Source organism: Dryobates pubescens, chromosome 10 (genome assembly GCF_014839835.1).
Source record: "Dryobates pubescens isolate bDryPub1 chromosome 10, bDryPub1.pri, whole genome shotgun sequence".
NCBI classification, from domain to species: Eukaryota; Metazoa; Chordata; class Aves; order Piciformes; family Picidae; genus Dryobates; species Dryobates pubescens.
The window spans coordinates 16,273,730-16,300,696 of NC_071621.1; the positions used below are offsets into that span (position 1 = coordinate 16,273,730).

Genomic DNA, 26,967 nt, shown 5'->3' on the forward strand with positions numbered 1-26,967 from the left:
GTACCCACACAGGCAGCTGCTTTTTACCTCAGCCCCTGAACCACAGCGTTCCTTTAACTGAGTTCCACTTCAGCTGAGGACCCTTCCTGCTCTGCCACAAGGACCCACAGTGTATTTTGTGGAGCTTATTTTTCATTAACTGTCTGAAAGAGATTTGATTTTTCCTCCTTCAAGTTTGTTTGACACAGAGAAGTAGAAGAAGCATAGCCAGGAGGTCAAGGGAAGTGATTCTCCCCCTCTGCTGTGCTCTGCTGAGACTCCACCTGCAGTGCTGGGGCAGCTCTGGAGGCCTCAGCACAGCACAGACAGGGACCTGTTGGAGCAGGGCCAGAGGAGGCCACAGTCATGCTGGGAGGGCTGGAAGCCCTCTGCTGTGAGGCCAGGCTGGGAGAGTTGGGGTTGTTCAGCCTGGAGAAGAGAAGGCTCCAGGGAGACCTTCTGGTGGCCTTGCAGGACTTGAAGGGGCTGAGAAAAGAAAGAGCTGGAGACAGACTTTTGAGCAGGGCCTGTTGGGACAGGACAAGGGGTGATGGTTTGACACTCCAAGAGGGAGATTAAGACTGGAGAGAAGGGAGAAATGTTTGGCACTGGGGGTGGTGAGAGCCTGCCCCAGCTTGCCCAGAGAGGTGGGAGATGCTCCATCCCTGCAACCATTCCAGGTCACCTTGGATGCTGCTCAGAGCACCCTGCTCTAGCTGGGGATGCCCCTGCTCAGTGCAGTGAGGATGGACTGGATGACCTTGCAAGGCCCCTTCCAACCCAAAGCATTCTGTGATTCCATGACTCTAGGGTGATCACTGGCAGGAGGTACAATGCTGGCAGGTGCTGAGTGCTGGAGCCCACACCTGCTCCCTGGAGTTGCCCTGAACAGCTTCTTGCCTGCTGCACAACCAGGAGCTTTCCAAACCACAACTCAACAAGCCCTGCAAGTAGCTTGAAAAAGCCTCCAAATTAAAGATCCAAGCCGTGATTTCCTCTGGAACCTTTGCTCTGCCTCAAGATAGTGTTGAGAGAGGCTGTCCTCACTCCCTCTCCACTTTTTCCTCTCCACTACCTGGCACTGCTGCATCCCTGGTGAGTCCATGGAAGCATCTTCCCTCTCCCATCCAGTGGAATGTGTGAGGCTTGCAAGCAAGAGCTTGCAACAGAAGTTTAGTTCCAGCCCTTCTGGGGCTTACTTCCAGATGTATTTATTTATTGCTTTCCCTGAGAGGAACTCCAGCCTCCCAAGGATGCACAAGAAGCAAGGCAAGAGCCTCATCCTGCAGCCATTTGGTGCTTCCTCTCCCTGGGCTGTCCCCTTTGGCCACCTTCCCACTGGGTGGTGGAGCTGCTGCCTGCATGAGGCACGCAGGCAGTGCCCTGGGGACGAGGGACATTCGATGATGTCCAGGCCACTAGGCTGGAATGTTGATGTGTTTACATCCCTGGCTGAGCAGGGAGGACATTGCCAGCCTGTGGCAGGACAAACCACCAATAAATCTGTGAGGTTTGGATGCTCTGGAGCTCTTCTCCATTTGATTGTTTCACTTGCTGGAAGCATAGAAGGGTTTGGGTTGGAAGGGACCTTTTGAGGTCATCTAACCCAACCCTCCCCCCAACATACACACACCCCCCCAGCTGAGAGCAGGGACACCTTCAACTGAGCTCACATTTCTGGGGCAATCCTTTAAATCTGGCCTTTTGGGGCAATAATTTGGTTCTTTAAGACAAGTGTGGCCAGCAGGGCCAGGGAGGTTCTGCTGCCCCTCTGCTCTGCCCTGCTGAGACCACCCCTGCAATCCTGTGTCCAGTTCTGAGCTCCCCAGTTGAAGAGAGGCAGGGAGCAGCTGGGGAGAGTCCAGGGGAGGCTGTGAGGATGCTGAAGGGACTGCAAGAGCTCTGCTGAGGAGAGAGACTGAGAGCCCTGGGGCTGTTTGGTGTGGAGAGGAGAAGGCTGAGAAGGGACCTGATCAATATCTGTCAATGTCTTGGAGGGGGTGGGGGTCAGGCTGAAGGTGCCAGGCTCTGCTTGGTGGTGCCCAGGGAGAGGACAAGGACCAAGGGGTACAAGCTGGAACCCAAGAGGCTTCAGGTGAAGATGAGGAGAAACTTCTATGGTGTGAGGGTGCTGAAGGCCTGGAGCAGGCTGCCCAGAGAGTTTGTGGAGTCTCCTCTGGAGACTTTCAAAATCCACTTGGATGTGTTCCTGTCTGACCTGCCCTAGGTGGTCCTGCTCTGGCAGGGGAGACAGACTGGATGATCTCCAGAGGTCCCTTCCAACCTCTACCATTCAGTGATTCTGTTGTGATCCTCCTGGAACTGCCTGTTAGGAGAATTAGCTGAAACAGGAAATCTTGGTGCCCCCAGGGATGTTGTTTAAGGAATCATGAGTAGCTCTGGTGACACCAGAAGGATGCTGCTAATATTTGGTCAGGGATTGCAAGAGGCTGCCCAGGGAGGTGGTGGAGTCCTGGAGGTGTTCAAGAAACCTTTCAAAACCCACCTGGATGCTTTCCTGTGTGACCTGCCCTAGGTGGTCCTGCTTTGGCAAGGGGGGGGGTTGACCAGGTGACCTCCAGAGGTCCCTTCCAACCCATAACATTCTATGCATCTAGGATTCAACCACAGCAGGTTGTCCAGAGCCCCATCCAACCTGACCTGGAATGCTTCCAGGGATGAGGCTTCTACCACCTCCTTGGGCAACCTGGGCCAGGCTCTCACCACCCACAAATTCTCCTTCAGTGGAATCTGGGGGTGGCCAGCACCCATCTAAAGGGACAAAACCTCTCTCAGATTGCACTTGAAGATGTTCAGTGGCAAGGAAAAAAAAACAAGCAGCTCAAGCCCCTACCAGAAGCAGATCAAAACCAAGTCAAACCCAGCAGCTCCCCCTTCCAGAGCTGGCCACAGCAAATGGCTTTCTATTTAACCACCTTGCCAAATACACAACAGCAAATTGAAACTGGGAGGTGGAGAAGACAGCAGAAAAAAAGCCAAAGGGTTTTTGGCAATGAAACCTTCATTCCTGCTTCATCTGCTTTGGCAAGCTCCCAAGGTTGGGGAATCCACTGAGTTTGTGACAACCAAGAGGCTCCAAACTTGGCAGCTGAGGGGAGAAAGGGTTTTCAGCAAAGCTTGGTCACAGAGTCTGGCTTTGGCTTGGCTACACAGGCATCAATCTGCCTCCCATGACTACTGAGGGCTTAGCTGACAGGATGGCTTCAGGCAGGAGTTTGCCAGCCCCACAGCTCTTTGGAGGTGAAGCATTCATGCAATCATAGGACTGTTAGGGTTGGATGGAAGGGACCTCAAGGATCACCCAGTTCCAACCCCCCTGCTGTGGGCAGGCACAGCTCCAACACAAATCATGGAATGGGTTGGGTTGGAAGGGGCCTCTCAAGGTCATCCAGTCCAAGCCTCCTGCAGTCAGCAGGGACATCCCCAGCTCAGAGCCCCAAACAACCTGAGGGTGGTGAGACACTAGCACAGGTTGCCCAGGGAGGTGGTGGAAGCCTCATCCCTGGAGGTTTTGAAGGCCAGGCTGGAGGTGGCTGTGAGCAACCTGCTCTGGTGTGAGGTGTCCCTGCCCATGGCAGGGGGGTTGGAACTGGGTGACCCTTGAGGTCCCCTCCAACCCTGACAATCCTATGATCAGATATTTTTCCTTCATCTCCAGTCTGTGCTTGGCAATGGGTCAGCATGAGAATCTTTCCCCCCCCTCCCCCAGTCTTTTTTCATGCAACCCCCAGTTCTGATTTCCAAAAGGCTTCTCCAGTCACAGTTCAGACACCACCAATCCTTGCACTTGACCATTGTGACCATATCCCTTGCAGGAAATGCTCTGATAACACACTCCAGCCTAAAAACAACACCCCCACAGCTGCTGAGCACAGAATGGGTTGGGTTGGAAAGGACCTTCCAAGATCACCCAATCCAGCCCCACCTGCTGGGACACCTTATACTACAGGAGGTTGATCAACTCCTCATCCAGCTTCACCTTGCATGCTTCCAGTGATGAAGCACCCACAACTTTATGGGCAAGAAGATCTCAAGATCACAGGATATTAGGGGTTGGAAGTTACCTCCAGAGATCACTGAGTCCAACTCCCTCTGCCAGAGCAGGAACATAGGATCCAGCACAGGTCACACAGGAGCACATCCAGATGGGGCTGGAAAGTCTCCAGAGAAGGAGACTCCACAACCTCTCTGGGCAGCCTGCTCCAGGGCTCTGTGACCCTCACAGTGAAGAAGTTCCTCCTCATGTGGAGGTGGAACCTCCTGTGCTGGAGTTTATATCCATTGCCCCTTGTCCTATCCCAGGGTGCAACTGAGCAGAGCCTCTTGACCCCCAGCCCTCACAAGAGGACACAGTCCCAAGCTGCACCAGGGGAAGTTTAGGCTGGAGGTGAGGAGAAAGCTCTTCACTGAGAGAGTTGTTAGCCATGGGAATGGGCTGCCCAGGGAGATGGTGGAGTCACCATCCCTGGAGGTGTTCAAGAGGGGATTGGATGTGGCACTTGGTGCCATGGTCTACTCATGAGGACTGTGGTGACAGGTTGGACTCAATCTTTGAGGTCTCTTACAACCTTGGTGATTCTGTGTGATTGATCAGATCCTCTCTCAGTCTTCTCTCCAGGCTAACCAGCCCCAGGGCTCTCAGCCTCTCCTCACCAGGCAGTGCTCCAGTCCCTTCAGCATCCTTGTAGCCCTCTCTTGGACTGTCTCCAGCAGATCCCTGACCCTTCTGAACTGGGGAGCCCAAAACTGATTGTGTGGAGGAGAGTGCAGCAACCCAAGGCAGAAGAGCTTGGCCAGCAAGAGCTTTGCTGCATCTTGATAGAGCACTTTTAAGTGTGAAGAGCTTGGGCTGGACAGAAGAAGACACCAGGACAAAGCCAGGGTCCATCAGTGGCATGGGAAAGCAAAGGACAGTAAGGACATGGCATGGGATATCCACACATGATGGAGGACACCTCTGCATCTGTGCCATGGAAGCAGGAGAGAAGGACAAGCAGGGGGAAGGCAATCTTGTGAAGGCATAATGTGGTAGACTCACAGAACTGTGTTGGTTGAAGGACACTTTTAAGTCCAGCCTTTGCCCCAGCACTGCCATGTCCACCACTAAACCATGGCCCTCAGCACCACATCTCCACAGCCTTTAAACCCTCCCAGGGGTAGGGGCTCCACCACTGCCCTGGGCAGCCTGGGCCAGGCCTGGACAACCTTTTGAGGGAGGAAAATGCTCCTCATGTCCAACCTAAACCTTCCTTGGGGCAACCTGAAGCCTTTCCCTCTTGTCCTACCACTTGTCCCCTGAGAAAAGAGACCAACCCCCACCTCACTCCAAGATCCTCCCAGGGACTTGTAGAGAGCCAGAAGGTCTCCCCTCAGCCTTCTTTTCTCCAACCCTCAACTGCTCCTCCCCAGAACTGTTCTCCAGACCCTTCACCAGTTTCATTCCCCTCCTTTGGGCCCACTCCAGCCCCTCAATGTCCCTTCTTGGAGTGAGTTTTACCATTCAGAAGCCACTAAAAGCCATCAATGCACAACTGTGAAACTCCTTGGGCTCGTATCAAGGTAGAACTCAGGGCTCAAGAGTCCTTTGGGACACAGAGAGATCTTCCCAAGCAATGAAGCTAGAGTCAGGAAGGGAACAGCTCAACCCAGGTCCCCTTCTTTGGAAGGCTTCTACTGATGAGAACATGGAAACCTCTAGGGTCTGTGCACCAAGCAGCAGAAAGGAAATCCTCCTGCAGGACTCAACTGTCCCAAAGTCATCTCCACACACAGAGGTTGTTACCTGGGGCATAGCCAGGGCTGCTGGTTGGGTACATGTTGGGGTTGTAGGCTGGGGCAGCAGTGGGGTAGCCTGTAGGATAACCTGCAAGGAGACACGAAAAAAAAAGAGAGAGGAATTAGGCAATGTGGAGGAGAAGCCAGCAACCCTGGAAGGCAGTAAAGAACCTGTGGGAGCAGAGAGGCCATCAGCACAGCCCAGAAGTAAAGCACTGATGTATCACAGTGTCACAGGTTGGAAAGGACCTCCAGAGATCATCAGGTCCAACCCCCTTGCCAGAGCAGCATTTCCCAGGGGAGTCTGCACAGGAAGGCATCCAGGTGGCTTTGGAAAGTCTCCAGAGATGGAGACTCCACAGCCTCTCTGGGCAGCCTGCTCCAGGGCTCCAGCACCCTCACACCAAACAAGTTTCTCCTCCTGTTCAGCTGAAGCCTTCTGTGTTCAAGTTTGTATCCATTGGCCCTTGTCCTATCATTGCCCACCACCCAAGAGAGCTTGGCCCCCTCCACTTGACACCCACCCCTCAGAGATTGATACACATTGATCAGATCCCCTCTCAGCCTTCTCTTCTCCACACTAAACAGCCCCAGGGCTCTCAGTCTCTCTTCACAGACCAGATGCTCAAGTCCCCTAAGCATCCTCCTGGCTCTCCCTTGACCTCTCTCCAGCAAGTCTCTGTCTCTCTTGAACTGGGGAGCCCAGAACTGGACACAGGATTGCAGCTGTGGTCTCAGCAGGGCAGAGCAGAGGGGGAGAAGAACCTCCCTGGCCCTGCTGGCCACACTTCTCTTGCTGCAGCCCAGGATGCCATTGGCTCTCTTGGCCACAAGGGCACATTGCTGTCCCCTGCAGAACTTGCTGCCCAGCAGCACTCCAAGGTCTTTCTCCATGGAGCTGCTCTCCAGCAGGGCAGCCTCTAACCTGCCCTGGTGCCTGCTGTTACTCCTCCCCAGATGTTCACCTGTCAGCAACAATGCTTCAGCTTTGTCCCTCTAGAAAATGAGGACAATCATGAGAGAGCAGAACACAGGCATAGCACAGAATCATGGAGCTTGGAAAAGACCCTGGATCCTGGATTTTCAAATCCAACCATCACTCCAACACCATCATGCTCACCAAACCAAGTCTCCAAGTGCCATGGCCACAGGTTTCTTGAACACCTCCAGGCATGGGGACTCCACCACCTCCCTGGGCAGCCTCTTCCAATCCCTGACCACTCTTGCAGCAAAGAAATTGTTCCTTATCTCCAACCTGAACCTCCCCTGGTGCAACTTGAGGCCATTGCCTCATTACACAGACAATCCTAAACTGAACTCAGATGTACTTAGCATTCTAGAATCAGAACCATTAAGGTTGGAAAAGACCTCTAAGATCATCAAGTCCAACCTTCCATCCAACACCTCCATCTTCCATGATCCTCATGTCCAACCTGAACCTCCCTAAGGCCAACTTGAGGGGAGGCCACCACCTCCCTGGGCAGCCTCTTCCAATCCTTGATCACTCTTCCAGCAATGAAATTTTCCCTCAACTCCAACCTAACCCTCCCCAGGCACAATTTCAGGCCATTTCCTCTCTTTCTATCACCTGAGACTAGGCAGAAGAGCCCAACCCTCATCTCACTGCACCCTCCTCTCAGGGAGCTATAGAGGGCAATGAGGTCTCCCCTCAGCCTCCTCCAGACTTAACCATCCCAGGTCCCTCGGCAGGTCCTCACCAGCCCTGTTCTCCAGACCCTTGCCCTTCCCTGGACACAACATTCAAGGTGCTCAGAAGAAAACCACCCAGAAAATAAGAGACATTGAAGATAGAATCAGCTATGAGAAGCCACCAGCACAACTCTGCTGGAAAGCTTCTCCTGGGCTGCTTGCAGCCATCAGAGCTCAACCATCATGCACTTTGCATCTTGCCAGAGGAACTCAGCACCCAGCCCCAGGGCTTTGTGGTGCTCAGCACTTCCATTAAGAGCTTCTTGCTGAAGGAAAGGCAGAGGTGTTGCAAGGAAACGTTGCCAGCCCTTCTCTTCACTCATGGCTGCACAACTGCCACCCCTGGGAGAGACCCAATTACCTGCCAGGCCACCTGGAAGGAACATGCATGGCAGCTCAAAGCCCTTCAAGCCTGGTGAGGTTTTAATGGGCTCATCAGAAAAGGTGGCAGACAGTCTTCAGTTTGCATCAGCATCACCTGTGAGGGTCACAGGGAGTTCAGCTGTGAGCTACCTGGAGCTCTGGAAACCACCACACACTGCAGACCTCATTATGGAATCATAGGAACCACAAGGAAGCTTCCTCAGGAAAGCAAAAGCTGCAGTCATAGAATCAGAGCATGGCTCAGGTTGGGAGGGACCCCAGAGCTCATCCCCTCCAAGCTCCACACCATGCCCAGGGACACCTCTCAGCTAGGCTCAGCTGCTCAAGGCCTCATCCAGCCTGGCCTTCAACACCCCCAGGCAGGAGGCAGCCACAGTCTCCCTGGGCAGCCTGTGCCAGACTCTCACCACCCTCACACTGAAGAACTTCTTCCTCAGCTCCACTCTGACCCTGCTGTGCCTCAGCTTCAAACCATTCCCCCTGGGCCTGGCTCTAGACACCCTTAGCAAAAGTCCCTCTGCAGCCTTCCTGCAGGATCCCTTCAGCTATTGCAAGGCAGCTCTGAGGTCCCCCTGGAGCCTTCTCTTCTCCAGGCTGAACACCCCCAGCTCCCTCAGCCTGGCCTCAGAGCAGAGCTGCTGCAGCCCTTGGATCATCTTTGTGGCCTCCTCTGGGCTCCCTCCAGCAGCTCTGTGTCCTCCTTGTGCTGGGGACAGCAGAACTGGAGGCAGGACTGGAGGTGGGGTCTGAGCAGAGCCAAGGGGCAGAATCCCCTCTCTTGCCCTGCTGCCCACACTCCTCTGGCTGCAGCCCAGCACACAGCTGCCTGCTGGGCTGCCTGAGGGCACTGCTGGCTCCTGGGGAGCTGCTCAGCACCCAGCACCCCTAAGTCTCTTTCTTCATGGCTGCTCTCACCCACTCTGCACCCAGCCTGGCTTTGTGCCTGGGCTTGGCCTGCCCCAGCTGCAGGCCCTTGCACTGTGACTTGTTTGCCCTCCTGCAGCTGTCCTTGGCCCACTTCTGAAGCCTGTCCAGATCCTTCTGGCTGCCATTCCTGCCCTCAGGGGAGTCCAGCTCACCACACACCTTGGTGGCCCCCCCAAACCTGCTGGGGGTGCCTCAGTGCCACTGTCCACGTTGGTGACAAAGCTGTGAACCAGCACTGCAGCCAGGACAGAGCCCTGAAGACCTCCAGTGTCCGACATGAGGGCCCTCACACACACAGCCAACAGCCACCCAGCTGTGTGCCAAGGAGCTCAACCCTCTGTAGAAACACTGCTGAGGGGATGAGAGGCAAACATACCCTCAGTGTGGCCAAGGTTCAAGAGCCATGGGCAGGCTGGCAGGTCTCAGCAGAGAGGCAGAGGCATGAACATCTTTTGTCAGCTACTGGCAACTCTTCCTTTGGCTGGAAGAGACCTTTCAGATCACTGACTCCCAGCACTGACCCAAGCTGCCAGGTCACCACTGAACCATGACCCTCAGCACCACAAGGCCTTCTGAGCAGCCACCACAGGGCAGATATCTGGCACCACACTCTCCCTTCCTTAGAGGTTCTTGGCCTTCATGAAGAGCAGGCTGAGGGGAGGCCTCCTGTCTCTCCTCCACTCCCTGAGAGAAGGTGGGAGCCAGGTGGGAGGTGGTGTCTGCTCACCAAGCAATGGGACAAGAAGAAATGGTCTCCAGTTGCACCAGAGCAGGTTCAGGTTGGACACCAGGGAGATGTTTTCTCCTGAAATAGTTGTCAGGGCTTGGAAGAGGCTGCCCAGGGAAGCACTGGAGCCACCAACCACAGAGGGACCTCAAAGCATCAGGAGAGATGTGGAGGTGCTGGAGCCAGAGCAGAGGAGGGCAAGGAAAGCTGCAAAGGGCCTGGAGAATAAATGTGATGAAGAGGTCTCCACTGAGCAGCCACCATCCCTGCAACCATTCTAGGTCAAGCTGAATGGATCCTTCAGCAACCTGCTCTGAGTTGCAGATGGCTCTGCTGGCTGAAGGTGGACAAGCTGACCTCTGGAGATCTCATCCAACCCAAACCATTGCTCTGATGAGGAGCAACTGAGGGAGCTGGGGATGGTTAGTAGGGAGAAGAGGAGGCTGAGGGGAGGCAAAGTAGGGTCATAGAGCTGAGCAGGCAATGGGCAGACCCTGGAGCAATGAATGGAGAGCAGGAGAAATGGTTTTGTCAGACAGACTGAGAGTTGGTGCTGTTCAGTCTGGAGAGGAGAAGGCTCCAGTATCTGCAGGGTTCTACAGGAAAGCTGGGGAGGGACTTCTGAGGGTGTCAGGGAGGGATAGGACTGGGGGGGATGGAGCAGAACTCGAAGTGGGGAGATTGAGATTGGATGTCAGAAAGTTCTTCCCCATGAGGGTGGTGAGAGCCTGGCACAGGTTGCCCAGGGAGGTGGTGGAAGCCTCATCCCTGGAGGTGTTGAAGGCCAGGCTGGAGGTGGCTGTGAGCAACCTGTGAGGTGTCCCTGGCCATGGCAGGGGGATTGGAACTGGATGATCCTTGAGGTCCCTTCCAACCCTGACAATTCTGTGATGGTTGTACCGAAGCAGGGAGTAGGCAGAGTTGCTTCTGCTTGAAGACCTTAATCATGAATGTTCAGCTGGCCATCAGTGGCTCTGCTAAGAACTTTCTAGTGGAGCTTCTTGATTGCTTCCAGGCTTCATCTCCATTCCTCAACATAGTTTTGTGCTGCCAAATAAACAAACAAAAGAGCAAGCAAACAAACTAAATCTGTGAAAGTGCTGCTGCTCCACCATTAACTCCAGCAGTGTTTAATTAACCTGATTTAGAAGCCAAAGGCATCACTGATGAAAATGAGAGGGGAGAAGATCCAAGCATTTATTCCAGCACATTGGTCACTGAGTGCTGACTTCAGATTTGTTCAGATAAAGCCTCCCAGTGTCTGCTGCAGCAGTCGGCTGCCTGCCAGGCTTGAGGAGTCTGCCTGGGCTGGAGGAGCAGCACTGAGCTGTAGGGCAGGGTAAGGGAGAGGTTTCTGATGTCTCTTTGCCTGCCTGCTCAGGAAGGAGCAGCGTGTGGTGCTCACCAGAGGCTGGGACTGGGTCCAGCCTTGCTCAGCATCTTCATCAATGACCTGGCTGAAGGGACAGAGGGGACCCACAGGCAGTTTGCTGGTGGTATCAAACTGGGAGCTGTGCTGACAGTCCTCAGGCTGTGCTGGCAACCAGGGAGCCCTGGGCAGGCTGAAGGCTGGGGGAGAGCAACCTCCTGAAGGCCAAGCAGGGCAAGGGAAGGGTCCTGCCCCTGGGCAGGGACAACCTCCTGCAGCAGCACAGTTGAGGGGGAAGCTGATAGGGAGCAGCTGCCAGGAGAATGACCTGGGAGTGCTGATGGACAAAAAAATCCCCATGAGCCAGCAAGGTGCCCTTGTGGCCAAGAAGGCCTCAGGTGTCCTAGGGTGCATGAAGAAGAGTGTGGCCAGCAGCAGGTCAAGGTTGGTTCTCCTCCCACTCTGCTCGGCCCTAGTCAGGCCACATCTGGAGTTCTGTGTCCAGGTCTGGGCTCCCCAGCTGCAGAGAGACTGAGAAGTGCTGGAGAGAGCCCAGGGGAGGCTGGGGAGAGGCTGAGGGGCCTGCAGCAGCTCTGTGAGGAGCAAAGGCTGAGAGCCCTGGGGCTGAGAGCCTGCAGAAGAGCAGCCCCAGAGGGGAGCTGAGCAATGCTCAGCAAGAGCTGAAGGGGCTGTGGGGGGCAAGAGGCTGGGGCTGGCATCTGCTGAGTGCTGCCCAGGGACAGGCCAAGGGGCACAAGCTGGCAGCCAGGAGCTGCCAGCTGAAGGAGGAGAAAGTTGTTTGTTGTGAGGGTGGTGGAGGCCTGGAGCAGGCTGCCCAGAGAGGTTGTGGAGTCTCCTTGTGTGGAGAGCTTCCAACCCCCCCTGGCCATGGTGCTGCTGGGCAAGCTGCTGGGGGTGCCCTGCTGGAGCAGGCTGGGTGTTGGACTGGGTGAGCTCCAGCCTGGTGTGGGTGCCCTGCTTTAGCAATGGGGTGGGACTGGCTGATCTCCAGAGGTCCCTTCCAACCCCACACCATGCTGTGAAGCAGAGAGGAAAGACCCAGGCTCACTTTTAATTAATAAAGGCAAAAAAACCCCAGAGGGGGTGGGCTGTCAGCTGACTGCTAATTACCATCTCCCAGCCTTTGCTGGCAACCAGGAGACAGCATCAGTAAAGCTTGGCATGGAAAGGCTCTTCAGGGGTCATGGTGTCTGCTCCTGGGTTGGCTCTGCCCTGGGAGGAGTGCCAGGGAGATCCAGGGAGATGCAGGGAGAAGCTGGGGCAGCAGCCGTGGCGGTGGAGCGGGGCAGAGCCAAAGCTCTCTGCCAGTCAAAGGCAGAGGAAGGTCTCCCCTGGGCTGCCCCCAAGGCATTTATGCAGGAGCAGGCAAGAAGGGATGGAGTTGTTCAGCTGTTGCTGTTTGCACTTGGGAAGGCTTCCAAGAAAGGGAGGTAGGGCAGCAAACAAAAGCCAAGTGGAGGTGCTGGGGTTGTTCTCCGTGGTCTTCACAGGGCTGTTTGGGTTGCAAGAGGCCTTGGGGACCAACCAGGTCAACTGGTAACCCAGCACTGCCCTGCCACAACTCAGCCACAGCACCACAGCACAGCTTTCACAGCAGCACAAAAGCATGCAGGCTGGGAAAGAGCCTCAGGATCACCAAGTCCAACCCAGAACCCAACTCTGCAAGGGTCATCCCTAAACCATAGCCCCAAGCACCACATCCAAACCACCTTGAAACACAGCCAGGGTTGGGGACTCAACCCCCTCCCTGCCCAGCACATTCCAGTGCCTGACCACTCTTGCCAGGAAGAAATGTTTCCTACTGTCCAGTCTAAACCTACCCAGTCCCAGCTTGAGGCCACTGCCTCTTGTTCTATCACTAATGACCCGTGAGAAGAGACCAGCAGCAACCTCTCCACAATGCCCTTTCAGGTAGCTGTAGACAGCAATGAGGTCTCCCCTCAGCCTCCTCTTCTCCCTACTAACCATCCCCAGCTCCCTCAGTTGCTCCTCATCAGAGCAATGGTTTGGGTTGGATGAGATCTCCAGAGGTCAGCTTGTCCACCTTCAGCCAGCAGAGCCATCTGCAACTCAGAGCAGGTTGCTGAAGGATCCATTCAGCTTGACCTAGAATGGTTGCAGGGATGGTGGCTGCTCAGTGGAGACCTCTTCATCACATTTATTCTCCAGGCCCTTTGCAGCTTTCCTTGCCCTCCTCTGCTCTGGCTCCAGCACCTCCACATCTCTCCTGATGCTTTGAGGTCCCTCTGTGGTTGGTGGCTCCAGTGCTTCCCTGGGCAGCCTCTTCCAAGCCCTGACAACTATTTCAGGAGAAAACATCTCCCTGGTGTCCAACCTGAACCTGCTCTGGTGCAACTGGAGACCATTTCTTCTTGTCCCATTGCTTGGTGAGCAGACACCACCTCCCACCTGGCTCCCACCTTCGCTCAGGGAGTGGAGGAGAGACAGGAGGCCTCCCCTCAGCCTGCTCTTCATGAAGGCCAAGAACCTCTAAGGAAGGGAGAGTGTGGTGCCAGATATCTGCCCTGTGGTGGCTGCTCAGAAGGCCTTGTGGTGCTGAGGGTCATGGTTCAGTGGTGACCTGGCAGCTTGGGTCAGTGCTGGGAGTCAGTGATCTGAAAGGTCTCTTCCAGCCAAAGGAAGAGTTGCCAGTAGCTGACAAAAGATGTTCATGCCTCTGCCTCTCTGCTGAGACCTGCCAGCCTGCCCATGGCTCTTGAACCTTGGCCACACTGAGGGTATGTTTGCCTCTCATCCCCTCAGCAGTGTTTCTACAGAGGGTTGAGCTCCTTGGCACACAGCTGGGTGGCTGTTGGCTGTGTGTGTGAGGGCCCTCATGTCGGACACTGGAGGTCTTCAGGGCTCTGTCCTGGCTGCAGTGCTGGTTCACAGCTTTGTCACCAACGTGGACAGTGGCACTGAGGCACCCCCAGCAGGTTTGGGGGGGCCACCAAGCTGTGTGGTGAGCTGGACTCCCCTGAGGGCAGGGATGGCAGCCAGAAGGATCTGGACAGGCTTCAGAAGTGGGCCAGGGACAGCTGCAGGAGGGCCAACAAGTCACAGTGCAAGGGCCTGCAGCTGGGGCAGGCCAAGCCCAGGCACAAAGCCAGGCTGGGTGCAGAGTGGGGTGAGAGCAGCCCTGAAGAAAGAGACTTGGGGGTGTTGGGTGCTGAGCAGCTCCCCAGGAGCCAGCAGTGCCCTCAGGCAGCCCAGCAGGCAGCTGTGTGCTGGGCTGCAGCCAGAGGAGTGTGGGCAGCAGGGCAAGAGAGGGGATTCTGCCCCTTGGCTCTGCTCAGACCCCACCTCCAGTCCTGCCTCCAGTTCTGCTGTCCCCAGCACAAGGAGGACACAGAGCTGCTGGAGGGAGGCCAGAGGAGGCCAAGAGTGACTCAGGGTGAGCTGATCCCACTGCAGGGATTTCAATGAGGTGCCTAAAGCATGAAGGTTGGCATCCATAAGGACCTGGACAGGCTGCAGAGGTCAGCTGAGGAGAGCCTCATGAGGTTCAATAAGATAAAGTGTAAGGTCCTGCACCTAGGTCTGGGCAACCCTGGGTATCAATCCAGGCTGGGGGAAGATGATGTTTGGAGCAGCTCTGCAGAGAAGGCTTTGGGGGTGCTGGTGGGGGAGAAGCTGGACAGGAGGCAGCAATGGCCACTGGCAGCACAGAAGGCCAAGGGCAGCCTGGGCTGCATCCAAAGCAGCTTGGCCAGAGCTGGAGAGAGAGGATCCTGCCCCTCTGCTCTGCTCTGGGAGACCTCACCTGCAGGGCTGTGTCCAGCTGTAGGACCATACAAATAGGAGAGGCATGGACCTGATGGAGCAGGTCCAGAGGAGGCCACAAAGATGCTCCAAGAGCTGGAGCAGCTCTGCTCCGAGGCCAGGCTGAGGGAGCTGGGAGTGTTCAGCCTGGAGAAGAGAAGGCTCCAGGGGAACCTTAGAGCTGCCAGGAGGGCAGGTTGGATGAGGCCTTGGGCAACCTGGGCTGCTGGGAGGTGTCCCTGCCAGTGCCAGAGGGCTTGGAACTCGATGATCTGCAAGGATCTTTCCAACCTAACCCATTCCACAAGTCTATGAATCTTCAACTAGATGCAGCATGAAAAATCCACCAGTTCTGGGGCTCTGCAGACCTCTGGGAACCCAGGAGCCTCCTCTCTCTTTGCCTATAGAGCCCAGGTGGGTTGGGGTCCCTGTTCAGCCTTCCAGTGGTGAATTGTCAGAGATTTCATTTCTTCCTTTTCTTTTTGCAGGCAGAGTTCCTGTTGGCCTCTATCTGCTTAGGGCTGAAATGGCTATAAGCAGCCTAAATTAATTTACAAGAGAAAAACCCTTCATTCTTCTTGCCAGCAAGGCTGGAGCAGTGATATGCTCCTAATAGTGGCCCATATCAGTTGGAGCAGATAATAGAAGTCTCTTATCTAAGAGCAGGAACCAAGCAAACTGCAGCTCATTGAACCACTGCCACCAAGGACTCCACCTCCACACTGCTCAGACACCTCCTGAACCATCTCAATACCTCATTTGACAATCTGCTCCCCTGAACAGCTGCTCTGTTTTTCACACCATCCCAGCATGGGGGGGTTTGGAAGGGACCTCTGGAGATCATCCAGACCAAACCCCCTGCTAAAGCAGGGCACCCCCAGCAGCTTGCCCAGAAAGGTTGGATCTGGTGACCCTTGGGGTCCCTTCCAACCTGGCACTCTGTGGTTCTCTGACTGCCATGGCCAGGGGGGGTTGGAAGCTCTCCACACAAGGAGACTCCACAACCTCTCTGGGCAGCCTGCTCCAGGCCTCCAGCACCCTGAAATTCTCCTCATGTTCAGGTGGCATCTCCTGGGTTCCAGTTTGTGCCCATTGCCCCTTGGCCTGTCCCTGGGCACATCTCAGAAGATCCCAACCCCACCCCCTTGCCCCCCACGGCCCCTTCAGCTCTTGCTGAGCATTGCTCAGCTCCCCTCTGGGGCTGCTCTTCTGCAGGCTCTCAGCCCCAGGGCTCTCAGCCTTTGCTCCTCACAGAGCTGCTGCAGGCCCCTCAGCCTCTCCCCAGCCTCCCCTGGACTCTCTCCAGCACTTCTCAGTCTCTCTGCAGCTGGGGAGCCCAGAACTGGACCCAGGACTCCAGATGAGACCTCACTAGGGCAGAGCAGAGTGGGAGGAGAACCTCCCTCGACCTGCTGGCCACAGCAGCACCTGAGCCCAGAGAGAAGAGACCCCTGCAGTTCACTACAGCCACAAGCTGCTGGCCAAAAGAGATTCATTCCCACTTCCATTTTTATTTCCCTTCCACCCCAGTTTCATTTCCCTGCCAACAGCCAGAAGAAAGCTCCCAGGCTTTCCTGCAGCTGTCTGGGGCTCAGGATCTGTTTGTATGAGCAGGAGAAACTCCTCTTGCAAACTAGCAGCAAGCTGTCCAAAAATATTACTGAGATGCTTTTGGATCATCCCAGGCACAGCCTATTAATAACCCTCAGTGACAGAGCTTGACAGGCTGTCAATCAGGATCACTGCTAGCCAAGAACATCTGTCATATTCCCTTCCCTACCTTGAGACAAGCTTAATGGGGAAAGAAGAGGCAGAAAATGCTTGAATTCCCAACACAGTTCCTGCTCCCTGCAATTACTGGCTTCTGTCTGGATTTGATCAATCCAAAGCAGGGCAGGAACAGCCTTAAAACCATAAATTAGAGTGGTTTGGTGCTCCAAGGAAAGCAAAAAGGGCCTGGATAAAGAACTCATTCCAGCTCTGTTTGTTTCTTAACTTCATCTTGTACCCATCATGTTCCCCAAGGAAATCTTTAGCTGGAAGGATTCAAGTAAGTGATGAGAGCAGAAGGCTGCAAAACATAGAACCACAGAATTGTCAGGGTTGGAAGGGACCTCAAGGAGCAGCCAGTTCCAGTCCCCCTGCCATGGGCAGGGACACCTCACACCAGAGCAGGTTGCTCACAGCCACCTCCAGCCTGGCCTTCAAACCCTCCAGGGATGAGGCTTCCACCACCTCCCTGGGCAACCTGTGCCAGGCTCTCACCACCCTCATGGGGAAGAGCTTCTTCCTCACATCCAATCTCAATCTCCCCACTTCTAGTTTTGTTCCATCCCCCCCAGTCCTATCCCTCCCTGACACCCTCAAAAGTCCCTCCCCAGCTTTCCTGTAGCACCCTGCAGATACTGGAAGGCCACAAGAAGGTCTCCTCAGAGCCTTCTCTTCTCCAGACTGCACAACCCCAACTCCCTCAGTCTGTCTCCAGAGCAGAGCAGCTCCAGCCTTCTGCTCCTCCTCATGGCCCTGCTCTGGACACCTTCCAGCACCTCCAGATCCTTCCTGGAACAGAGGCTCCAGAGCTGGACACAGTGCTCCAGGTGTGGTCTCAGCAGAGTGGAGCAGAGGGGCAGAATCCCCTCCCTGGCCCTGCTGGCCACACTTCTCTGCTTGGCTCTCTGGGCTGCAAGTGCTCCCTGCTGGCTCCTGTTGAGCTTCTCCTCCCCCAGCACCCCCAAGGCCTTTTCTCCAGGGCTGCTCTCCAGCCAGTCCCTGCCCAGCCCCTATCAGTGCCTGGCATTGCCCTGACCCAGCTGCAGGACCTTGCCCTTGGTCTGGTTGAACCTCATGAGGTTGTCATGGGCACAGCTCTGTAGCCTGTCAAGGTCCCTCTGGATGGATCCCTTCCCTCCAGCCTGTCAGACCTTCCTCTGTATTCACACAGCCACACATGGCTCCTCCAAGGAATCCCAGCCCTGGTGAAAACCAGGTTGCCATCAGTCCTGCAGCTAAAGCCACCAGAGCTGGGTCACCACTGAATTGCCTGGGCCAGAGCCAAGCAGAAGAGGCTAATGAGGCCAGGGGTGGGTGGGAGAGGACAGATCCTTTCTTAGAGAAGCTGACATCACTGCTAGGGAAAAAAAATGATAAGGGCAATTTCTTCAGGCACAAAAGTTCATCTGCAGCTCTCTCTGTCTCAGGAGAAATTGTCAGTGCTGAGTTTCTCATGCAGAGGAAGAGGCAGTGAAGAAAAAGTGAGCTTCAGAAGGAAGTGTTGGTGTCTCCTGCAGTGCTTTAGGCAGGGTGGGCTCTGGATGGAAACAGGAGGATGAATCATAGAATGGTTTGGGTTGCAAGGGACCTCCACAGCTCATCCAGTTCAACCCCCTCTGCACTCAACATCCTCAACTAGCTCAGGTCACCCAGGGCCTTGTCCAGCCTCAACTTGAATATCTCCAAGGATGGAGTCTCAACCAACCTCCCTGGGCAACCTGTTCCAGTGTTCCACCACCCTCATGGGGCAGAACTTGTTCCTCACATCCAGTCTAAATCTGCTCTGCTCCAGTTTGAAGCCATTGCTTCTTGTCCTGTCACTGCAGGCCTTTGCAAACAGTCTCTCTCCACCCTTCCTGAAGCCCCCTTCAGGTACTGGCAGGCTGGTCTAAGGTCTCCCTGGAGCCTTCTCTTCTCCAGGCTGAACACCCCCAGCTCCCTCAGCCTGTCTTCCCTGATGCTACCAGAACAGCATGGGCTGTACCATGCCCTCACATGATGGCTGACATCCTACTTGCAGCACTGTGCTGGAGTCCCCAGCACAGAAAAAGACCTGGACTTGCTGGAGCAGGGCCAGAGGAGGCCACAAAGATGATCAGAGGGCTGGAACCCCTCTGCTCTAGCTTTAGGTTGGACATCAGGAGTTCTTCACAATGAGGGTGGTGAAATACTGGAACAGGCTGCTCAGGGAGGTGGGTGAGGCTCCATCCCTGGAGACATTCAAGATCAGACTGGATGTGGCCCTGGGCAGCCTGTTCTAGCTGGAGAGTGTCCCTGCTGGCTGCATGGGGGTTGGACAAGATGACCTTGGAGGGTCCTTTCTCAACACAATGCCATCTGTGGCTCTATTAGGATAGTCTGAGAGGCACTGCCTGCCATGGTCCAGGACCCTCTTTCTGAGTGGGGATGGAAGCCAGCTCAGCCCCCAACATCTTAGCTCTTTTCCTCAGCCCCATTGAATTTCCTCTCTGCTCAAGTCCCACAGGAGGCTGCTTCCAACCTGCACATTCAGCTCTCATCTTTTGCTGGACTGAATAATTCAAACCCAGCACTGCTCAGCCTTGCTTGGTTTCTTTGCTGAGGGACCTTGCTGAAGCTGTTGCAAATGCAACCTCCTTCCAGCAAGGGCTTTTTGGCATGGTTCAGTAAGAAAAGCACAACAACCAGGTCAAGGGAGGCTCCTCTCCCACTCTACTCTGCCCTAATGAGGCCATATCTGGAGTATTGTGTCCAGTTCTGGACTCCCCAGTTCAAGACAGAGAACTACTGGAGAGAGTCCAGGGGAAGCTGGGGAGAGGCTGAGGGGCCTGCAGCAGCTCTGTGAGGAGCAAAGGCTGAGAGCCCTGGGGCTGAGAGCCTGCAGAAGAGCAGCCCCAGAGGGGAGCTGAGCAATGCTCAGCAAGAGCTGAAGGGGCTGTGGGGGGCAAGAGGCTGGGGCTGGCATCTGCTGAGTGCTGCCCAGGGACAGGCCAAGGGGCACAAACTGGCACCCAGGAGGTTCTATTTGAGGATGAGGAGAAAGTTGTTTGTTGTGAGGGTGGTGGAGGCCTGGAGCAGGCTGCCCAGAGAGGTTGTGGAGTCTCCTTGTGTGGAGAGCTTCCAACCCCCCCTGGCCATGGTGCTGCTGGGCAAGCTGCTGGGGGTGCCCTGCTGGAGCAGGCTGGGGTGGCCTGGCTGAGCTCCAGAGCTCCCTTCCCACCACCACCATGCTGGGAGTCTGGGATTTTGTGCCATCCTTGGAGAATTGCAGTAGGTTTGTGAGGCTTCAGCACATACTGCCCTAGGACTAAACCACTCCTCTCCTTCATCTTGGTTATTTTCAGGGTCTCTCCTTCAGAAGACAATGAAATATGTTCTTGCTCTCTGCAGAGTAATGAGGATGGAGCTCAACAATTTTATCAGCCCCTTTAACTCAGACAATATCTTCAATTCAAGGAAAGGAATGGAGTCACTGCTGCTCCTCTTCCTGCTCACAGGCCTCTCTCCACAGCTCATTTTTCACCTTGTCCAGAGACTTCTTCCTCTGTCTTGTCTTGGCCATAGGAGAAAACATTTTCTGGAGCTGCTATGGCATTGAAAAGGGTCACCAAGGGTGCAGGAAAGGTGAGGAGAAGCCACAGGAGGTCTGCTGAGATGGCAACTTCACCAATCCAGAGCGACAACCAACAGGCAGCTCTATGGGCAGACAAGCGGCAGGGTTGCCCCTTTTTTTACCTGAAAAACTCTGCTCTCCTACCTGAACCCAAGGCCAGCTCTGTTTACTTCAACAGAAGAAGCCTTCTTCTGCTCTCACTGCCCTAGAGAGGTGATGTGGTTGAGGGGAAACGAGCTACAGCCTCACCCCATTCCTGCATCTTTAAGAGAGTTAAGGAATCACAGACTGCATAGGGTTGGAAGGGACTCTCCAAGATCATCTTGTCCAAACCCACCCCTGCAGTCAGCAAGGACACCTCCAACTGGATCAGGCTGCTCAGAGCTGCATCAAGCCTGACCCTGCCCAAGGATGGGACCTCCACCACCTCCCTGGGCAACCTGTTCCAGGCTCTCGCCACTCTCACCATGCAGAGCTTCCTCCTGATGTCCAACCCAAATCTGCCCTGCTCCAGTTTCACACCACTGTCCCTGCTCCTCTCACCCCAGGCCCTTCTGAGCAGTCCCTCCCCAGCCTTCCTGCAGATCTCCTTCAGATACTGAAATGCAGCCCTGAGGTCTCCCTGGAGCCTTCTCTTCCCCAGGCTGAACAGCCCCAGCTCCCCCAGCCTGTGCCCACAGCAGAGGTTCTGCAGCCTCTGATCACCTTGGTGGCCTCCTCTGGACCCTCCCCATCAGGTCTCTGTCTCTCTGGTGTTGGAGGCCCCAGAGCTGGCCACAGCCCTGCAGGTGAGGTCTCCCCAGAGCAGAGCAGAGGGGCAGGGTCCCCTCTCCCCAGCTCTGCTTTGGATGCAGCCCAGGCTGTGATTTGCCTTCTGGGCTGCAAGCCTGAATTTGTGATCTCCCTGCAAGGGCAAGGAGAGCCTCTGGCTTTCAGAAATGGGCACTGCTGCTCCCCTTCTGCTCTGGCAAGAGTTTCTATGGCAACTCTAGGTGGGTCTTGAAGGGAAGATTTCTGGTAGGCTCTGTCTGGAGGAGTTTCTAACATCAATGCAGGCAGGCAGGGGAGCAAGCCCACAGCTCTCCATGCCCTCAGGTTAGAGTTTTTTCTGGCAGGGTGTTGAAAATCACTGCAGAGGAAACAGCTCTTTGTGTTCCACAATGCATTTGTTCATCTGGCTAATGTTCAATTCAGCCTTTTCAGCTCTCCTCCCAAGCCAGCAGAGAGGGGGGGAGGGAAAAAAACCCAACCCCCCTCATTTCAAGCCCGGAGGTTTTGCTCCAGATGTGATTTCTGGCCTGTGACAGCAGTGCCGTGGCCAAGACCTCCATCCCTGCTTCCAGCTACAGAAAGGGACCCACCACCTGTGTGCTGTCTCTGAGGCTTGCTTTTTTTTGCAGCCATCAGAGCTGGGAATCTGCTGCTGGTTCACACCAGCCCTAACCCCTCCTTTCTTCTGCCCTGGTGGGGTTTGCCACTGCAGGCTCCAAAGTATTCTTCCTTTCGAGCGCAGCAGCACCTGGAAAGGGCTTCTGGTGTCCTGGACAGCTGTGCAGGCACTTCAGAAACCAACCTGCCCCTGCAGCTTTCCAACGGGAAGAGCTTTGCAAGGTGAAGAAAAAGCTTTCCAAAGCTGGAAGAAGGAACTGCCAGGGCTGAGGAAAAGGCTCATAAAAGGTTCATAGAACAACAGAATTATAGAAGCATAGAATAATCTTGGTTAGAAAAGACCTCTAACATCATCCAGTCCAACCTTCAACCCAACACCACCATGGCCATCAAACCGTGGCCCCAGTTGGGTGCCATGGCCACAGGTTTCTTCCAGCCTGGCCCTAAAAACCTTCCAGGCATGAGGCTTCCACCACCACCCTGGGCAACCTCTGCCAGGCTCTCACCACCCTCATGGGGAAGAGCTTCTTCCTCACATCCAATCTGAATCTTCCCACTCCTAGTTTTGTTCCATCCCCCCATTCCTATCACTCCCTGACAGCCTAAAAAATCCCTCCCCAGCCTGCCATGGCCACACATTTCTTGAATGCCTCCAGGGATGGGGACTCCATTACCTCCCTGGGCAGCCTCTTCCAATCCCTGACCACTCTTCCAGCAAAGAAATTTTTCCTGCTCTCCAACCTAACCCTCCCCTGGCACAGTTCCAGGCCATTTCCTCTCCTTCTGTCACCTGAGAGTAGGGAGAAGAGCCCAAGCCTCACCTCACCGCAACTTCCTCTGTAGAGAGCAAGGAGGTCTCCCCTCAGCCTCTTCTCCAGGCTCCACACCCCCAGCTCCCTCAGCTGCTCCTGCCCAGCCCTGTTCTCCAGACCCTTCCCCAGCTTCATTGCCCTTCTCTGGACCTGCCCCAGCCCTCAATGGCCTTCTGGGAGTGAGGATTCCAAAACTGAACCCAATATTCAATGTGTGGCCTTCAACGCTGTCCAGTTCAAGGGGACAATCCCTGCCCTGCTCCTGCTGCCCACACCATTGCTGCTCCAGCCCAGGCTGCTGCTGCCCTCCTTGCCCCCCTGGGCACCCCCTGGCTCATCTCTAGCTGTGGCAACTAACACCCCCAGCTCCCTTTCCACCAGCCACTTTCCAGCCACTCTGCCCCCAGCCTGGACCCTTCCTGGGGTTGCTGTGACCCAAGTCCTTGGCCTTGTTGGAACTGATCCATTGGCTCTGGCTCATGGATCCAGAATGCCAAATGGGATTCCAAGTGTGCTGCCAGAGCCAGGCTCCCCAGCCCTGCCACTGTGACATGTCCTGGCCACCCCTAGGGCACGGTCAAGGATCTGTTCAACACAACCTGCTCAGCAGCTGTCTGTCCTACAGCACAGGCATTGCCCTGCTTTTTACACTCCAGATTCCCCTCTGCTAGAACCACAGAATGCTTTGGGTTGGAAGAGAGCTCCAAGGTCACTGAGTCCAACCTTCAATCCAACCCCACCATGGCCATCAAACCATGGCCCCAGCTGCCATGTCCCCAGGTTTCTTGAACACCTCCAGGCATGGGGACTCCACCACCTCCCTGGGCAGCCTCTTCCAATCCCTGACCAAATATTAGCAGCATCCTTCTGGTGTCACCAGAGCTATTCATGATTCCTTAAACAACATCCCTGGGGGCACCAAGATTTCCTGTTTCAGCTAATTATCCTAACAGGCAGCTCCAGGAGGATCACAACAGAATCACTGAAAGGCAGAGGTTGGAAGGGTCCTCTAGAGATCACTGAATCCAACCCCCCCTGTCAGAGCAGGACCACCTAGGGCAGGTCAGACAGGAACACATCCAGGTGGATTTTGAAACTCTCCAGAGAAGGAGACTCCACAACCTCCCTACTGCCTGCTTCAGGCCTCCAGCACCCTCACACCATAGAAGTTTCTCCTCATCTTCACCTGAAGCCTCTTAGGTTCCAGCTTGTACCCCTTGGTCCTTGTCCTCTCCCTGGGCACCACCAAGCAGAGCCTGGCACCTTTAGCCTGACACCCCCCCCACACACCCTGAAGATATTGATAGATATTGATGAGGTCCCTTCTGAGCCTTCTCCTCTCCACACCAAACAGCCCTGGGGCTCTCAGTCTCTCTCCTCAGCAGAGCTCTTGCAGTCCCTTCAGCATCCTCACAGCCTCCCCTGGACTCTCCCCAGCTGCTCCTTGCCTCTCTTCAACTGGGGAGCTCCAAACTGGACACAGGATTGCAGGGGTGGTCTCAGCAGGGCAGAGCAGAGGGGCAGCAGAACCTCCCTGGCCCTGCTGGCCACACTTGTCTTAAAGAACCAAATAATTAGTATAGAATAGAATAGAATAGAATAGAATAGAATAGAATAGAATAGAATAGAATAGAATAGAATATTGAATTGAACCAAATTGAACTGAATTGAATTGAAATGAATTGAACTGAATTGAATTGAATTGAACTGGATTGAATTGAATTGAACTGAATTGAATTGAATTGAATTGAATTGAATTGAATTGAATTGAATTGAATTGAATTGAATTGAATAGAATAGGTTGGAAAAGACCTTTGAGATCATCAAGTCCAACCTATCACCCAACACCATCTAATCAATTAAACCATGGCACCAAGCACCCCATCCAGTCTCTTCCTAAACACCTCCAGGGATGGTGACTCCACCACCTCCCTGGGCAGCACATCCCAATAGCCAACCACCCTTTCTATGAAGAACTTCTTCCTAACATCCAGCCTATTTCCCCCAAAGGGCCAGGACTGACCCAGAAACTTTCATTTGTGAGGGTTATCAAAGACAGAAAGGCCAAAGAAGAAAACTGGGGGGGTTGGAAGAAAAAAAATTGGGGGTTGAAAGAAACAGTTTTGGGGGTTGGGGGTGCAGCCCAATCTTGAATTGAGCTTGGGAAGATGAAGCACTGAGGAATCCCAAGTCAAGATAATGAGTTTTCAAATGCCAATGAACTTCAAAATGTCCATCTGTTATGTTTTTGGGACCTTCTGGACTCAGAGCAGGAGAAGTGAACTGCTCCCAAGTCCATCAGCTGCAGACAAACCCAGCAGCAGATGGAGGCCACACAGAGCATTAACAAAACCTGGGGCTGGGTGTTAAAAGGCTTCCCAGATCTCCTGCGTGGATTTGGGCCAGGAGATCAGATTCCAGCTGTGCTCAGGGGAAGCTGAGGCTGCACAATGCTTGAACTGACCAAAAAAAAATCCACAGCAGTGGTGAAAACAAACCAAGGGAGGCAGAGAACAGCAAAGCCAATGCCAAAGGCCTTGGAAAAGAGAGGAGAAATACAGCTGTGGTCCCACAAAGATGCCAAGGTCTGGAGCAGTCAGAGAATCATGGAAACAGAGCATCAGAGATTCATGGAATCAGAGAACCATGGAATCAGAGAATTATTGAATCATAGATTCATAGAATCATAGATTCATAGGTTCATAGAACAACAGAATTATAGGAGCATAGAATAATCTTGGCTAGAAAAGACCTCTAACATCATCCAGTCCAACCTTCAACCCAACACCACCATGGCCATCAAACCGTGGCCCCAGTTGGGTGCCATGGCCACAGGTTTTTTCCAGCCTGGCCCTAAAAACCTTCCAGGGATGAGGCTTCCACCACCTCCCTGGGCAACCTGTGCCAGGCTCTCACCACCCTTATGGGGAAGAACTTCTGCCTAACACCCAATCTGAATCTACCCACTTTGAGTTCTGCTCCATCCCCCCCCCAGTCCTATCCCTCCCTGACACCCTCAAAAGTCTCTCCCCAGTTTTCCTGTAGCCCCCTGCAGATCCTGGAAGGCCACAAGAAGGTCTCCTCAGAGCCTTCTCTTCTCCAGACTGCACAACCCCAACTCTCTCAGTCTGTCTCCAGAGCAGAGCAGCTCCAGCCCTCTGCTCCTCCTCATGGCCCTGCTCTGGACACCTTCCAGCACCTCCAGATCCTTCCTGGAACAGAGGCTCCAGAACTGGACACAGTGCCCCAGGTGTGGTCTCAGCAGAGTGGAGCAGAGGGACAGAATCCCCTCCCTGGCCCTGCTGGCCACACTTCTCTTGCTGCAGCCCAGGCTGTGCTTGGCTCTCTGGGCTGCAAGTGCTCCCTGCTGGCTCCTGTTGAGCTTCTCCTCCCCCAGCACCCCCAAGGCCTTTTCTCCAGGGCTGCTCTCCAGCCAGTCCCTGCCCAGCCCCTAGCAGTGCCTGGCATTGCCCTGACCCAGCTGCAGGACCTTGCCCTCGGTCTGGTTGACCCTCATGAGGTTGTCATGGGCACAGCTTTGGAGCCTGTCCAGGTCCCTCTGGATGGATTCCTTCCCTCCAAGGGAAGGGAGCTTGGTAAAGATATCTAAAGCTCCTCAAGTGGTCCATTTACAAATGCCAAGGAGACCTGAGGCCATTTTGTCACTGTCACAGCTCTGCTTGATTTATGTTTTAACTTTCCCCCCACCCCAAGCCAAAGTACAATATAATCTGTCTGAAGAAAATCATCTCCTTTTGCAGGAGATTTTTCTCCAGCAGGTTCAGAGTTTCCATCTAGAAGAGATGCCCAAAGGGCAACATCAGCCACAATTTAAAAGTGCTTTTAATGAGTCAAAGCCAGGAGGCAAAGGTTTAAAGTGGAGTGTTTTGAGCACAGGGAGGCTTTGCTTTCCAAGAGGCTAAATCATGAAGCTCTCCTCCAGAACAACCTGTCTCTCCATGACTATCACTCACAGTCACAGAGACTTTCAGACTGGAAAAGACCCTCAGGGTCACCAAGGCCAACCCAGAACCCTACTCTGCAAGGTTCACCCCTAAACCATAGCCCCAAGCACCACAGCCAAACCACCTTGAAACACAGCCAGGTTTAGGGACTCAACCACCTCCCTGCCCAGCACATTCCAGTGCCTGACCACTCTTACCATGAAGAAATGTTTCCTACTCTCCAGTCTAAACCTTTCCATCACAGCTTGAGGCCATTCCCTCTTGTTCTATCACTAATGACCTGTGAGAAGAGACCAGCACCAACCTCTCCACAATCTCCTTTCAGGTAGCTGTAGACAGCAATGAGGTCTCCCCTCAGCCTCCTCTTCTCCCAACTAACCATCCCCAGCTCCCTCAGTTGCTCTTCATCAGAGCAATGGTTTGGGTTGGATGAGATCTCCAGAGGTCAGCTTGTCCACCTTCAGCCAGCAGAGCCATCTGCAACTCGGAGCAGGTTGCTGAAGGATCCATTCAGCTTGACCTAGAATGGTTGCAGGGATGGTGGCTGCTCAGTGGAGACCTCTTCTACATGAGGTCAGCCTGGCTGGATAGAACCACATGGGTCCTTGCAAGGCCATCCAGTCCAACCCCACTGCAGTCAGCAGGGACATCTCCAACTACAGCAAGCTGCCCAGGGTCACATCCAGTCTGGTCTTGAATGCCTCCAACCATGGGGCCTCTCTCACCTCTCTGGCCAACCTGGGACAGGCTCTCACTACCCTCAA

The 26,967-nt window shown here is 54.5% G+C and overlaps 1 protein-coding gene across 2 annotated transcripts in view; it reads right to left on the bottom strand.

Annotated features, from left to right (window-relative positions):
* The window catches only part of FAM168A (family with sequence similarity 168 member A), a 219,915-nt gene that overhangs the window by 22,493 nt on the left and 170,455 nt on the right, over nt 1–26,967 (bottom strand). For both annotated transcript variants that reach the window (XM_054164559.1, XM_054164558.1), the window contains one exon: nt 5,783–5,863. In XM_054164559.1, the coding sequence (XP_054020534.1) occupies nt 5,783–5,863 (81 nt within the window). The remainder of the gene's footprint in view (nt 1–5,782; nt 5,864–26,967) is intronic.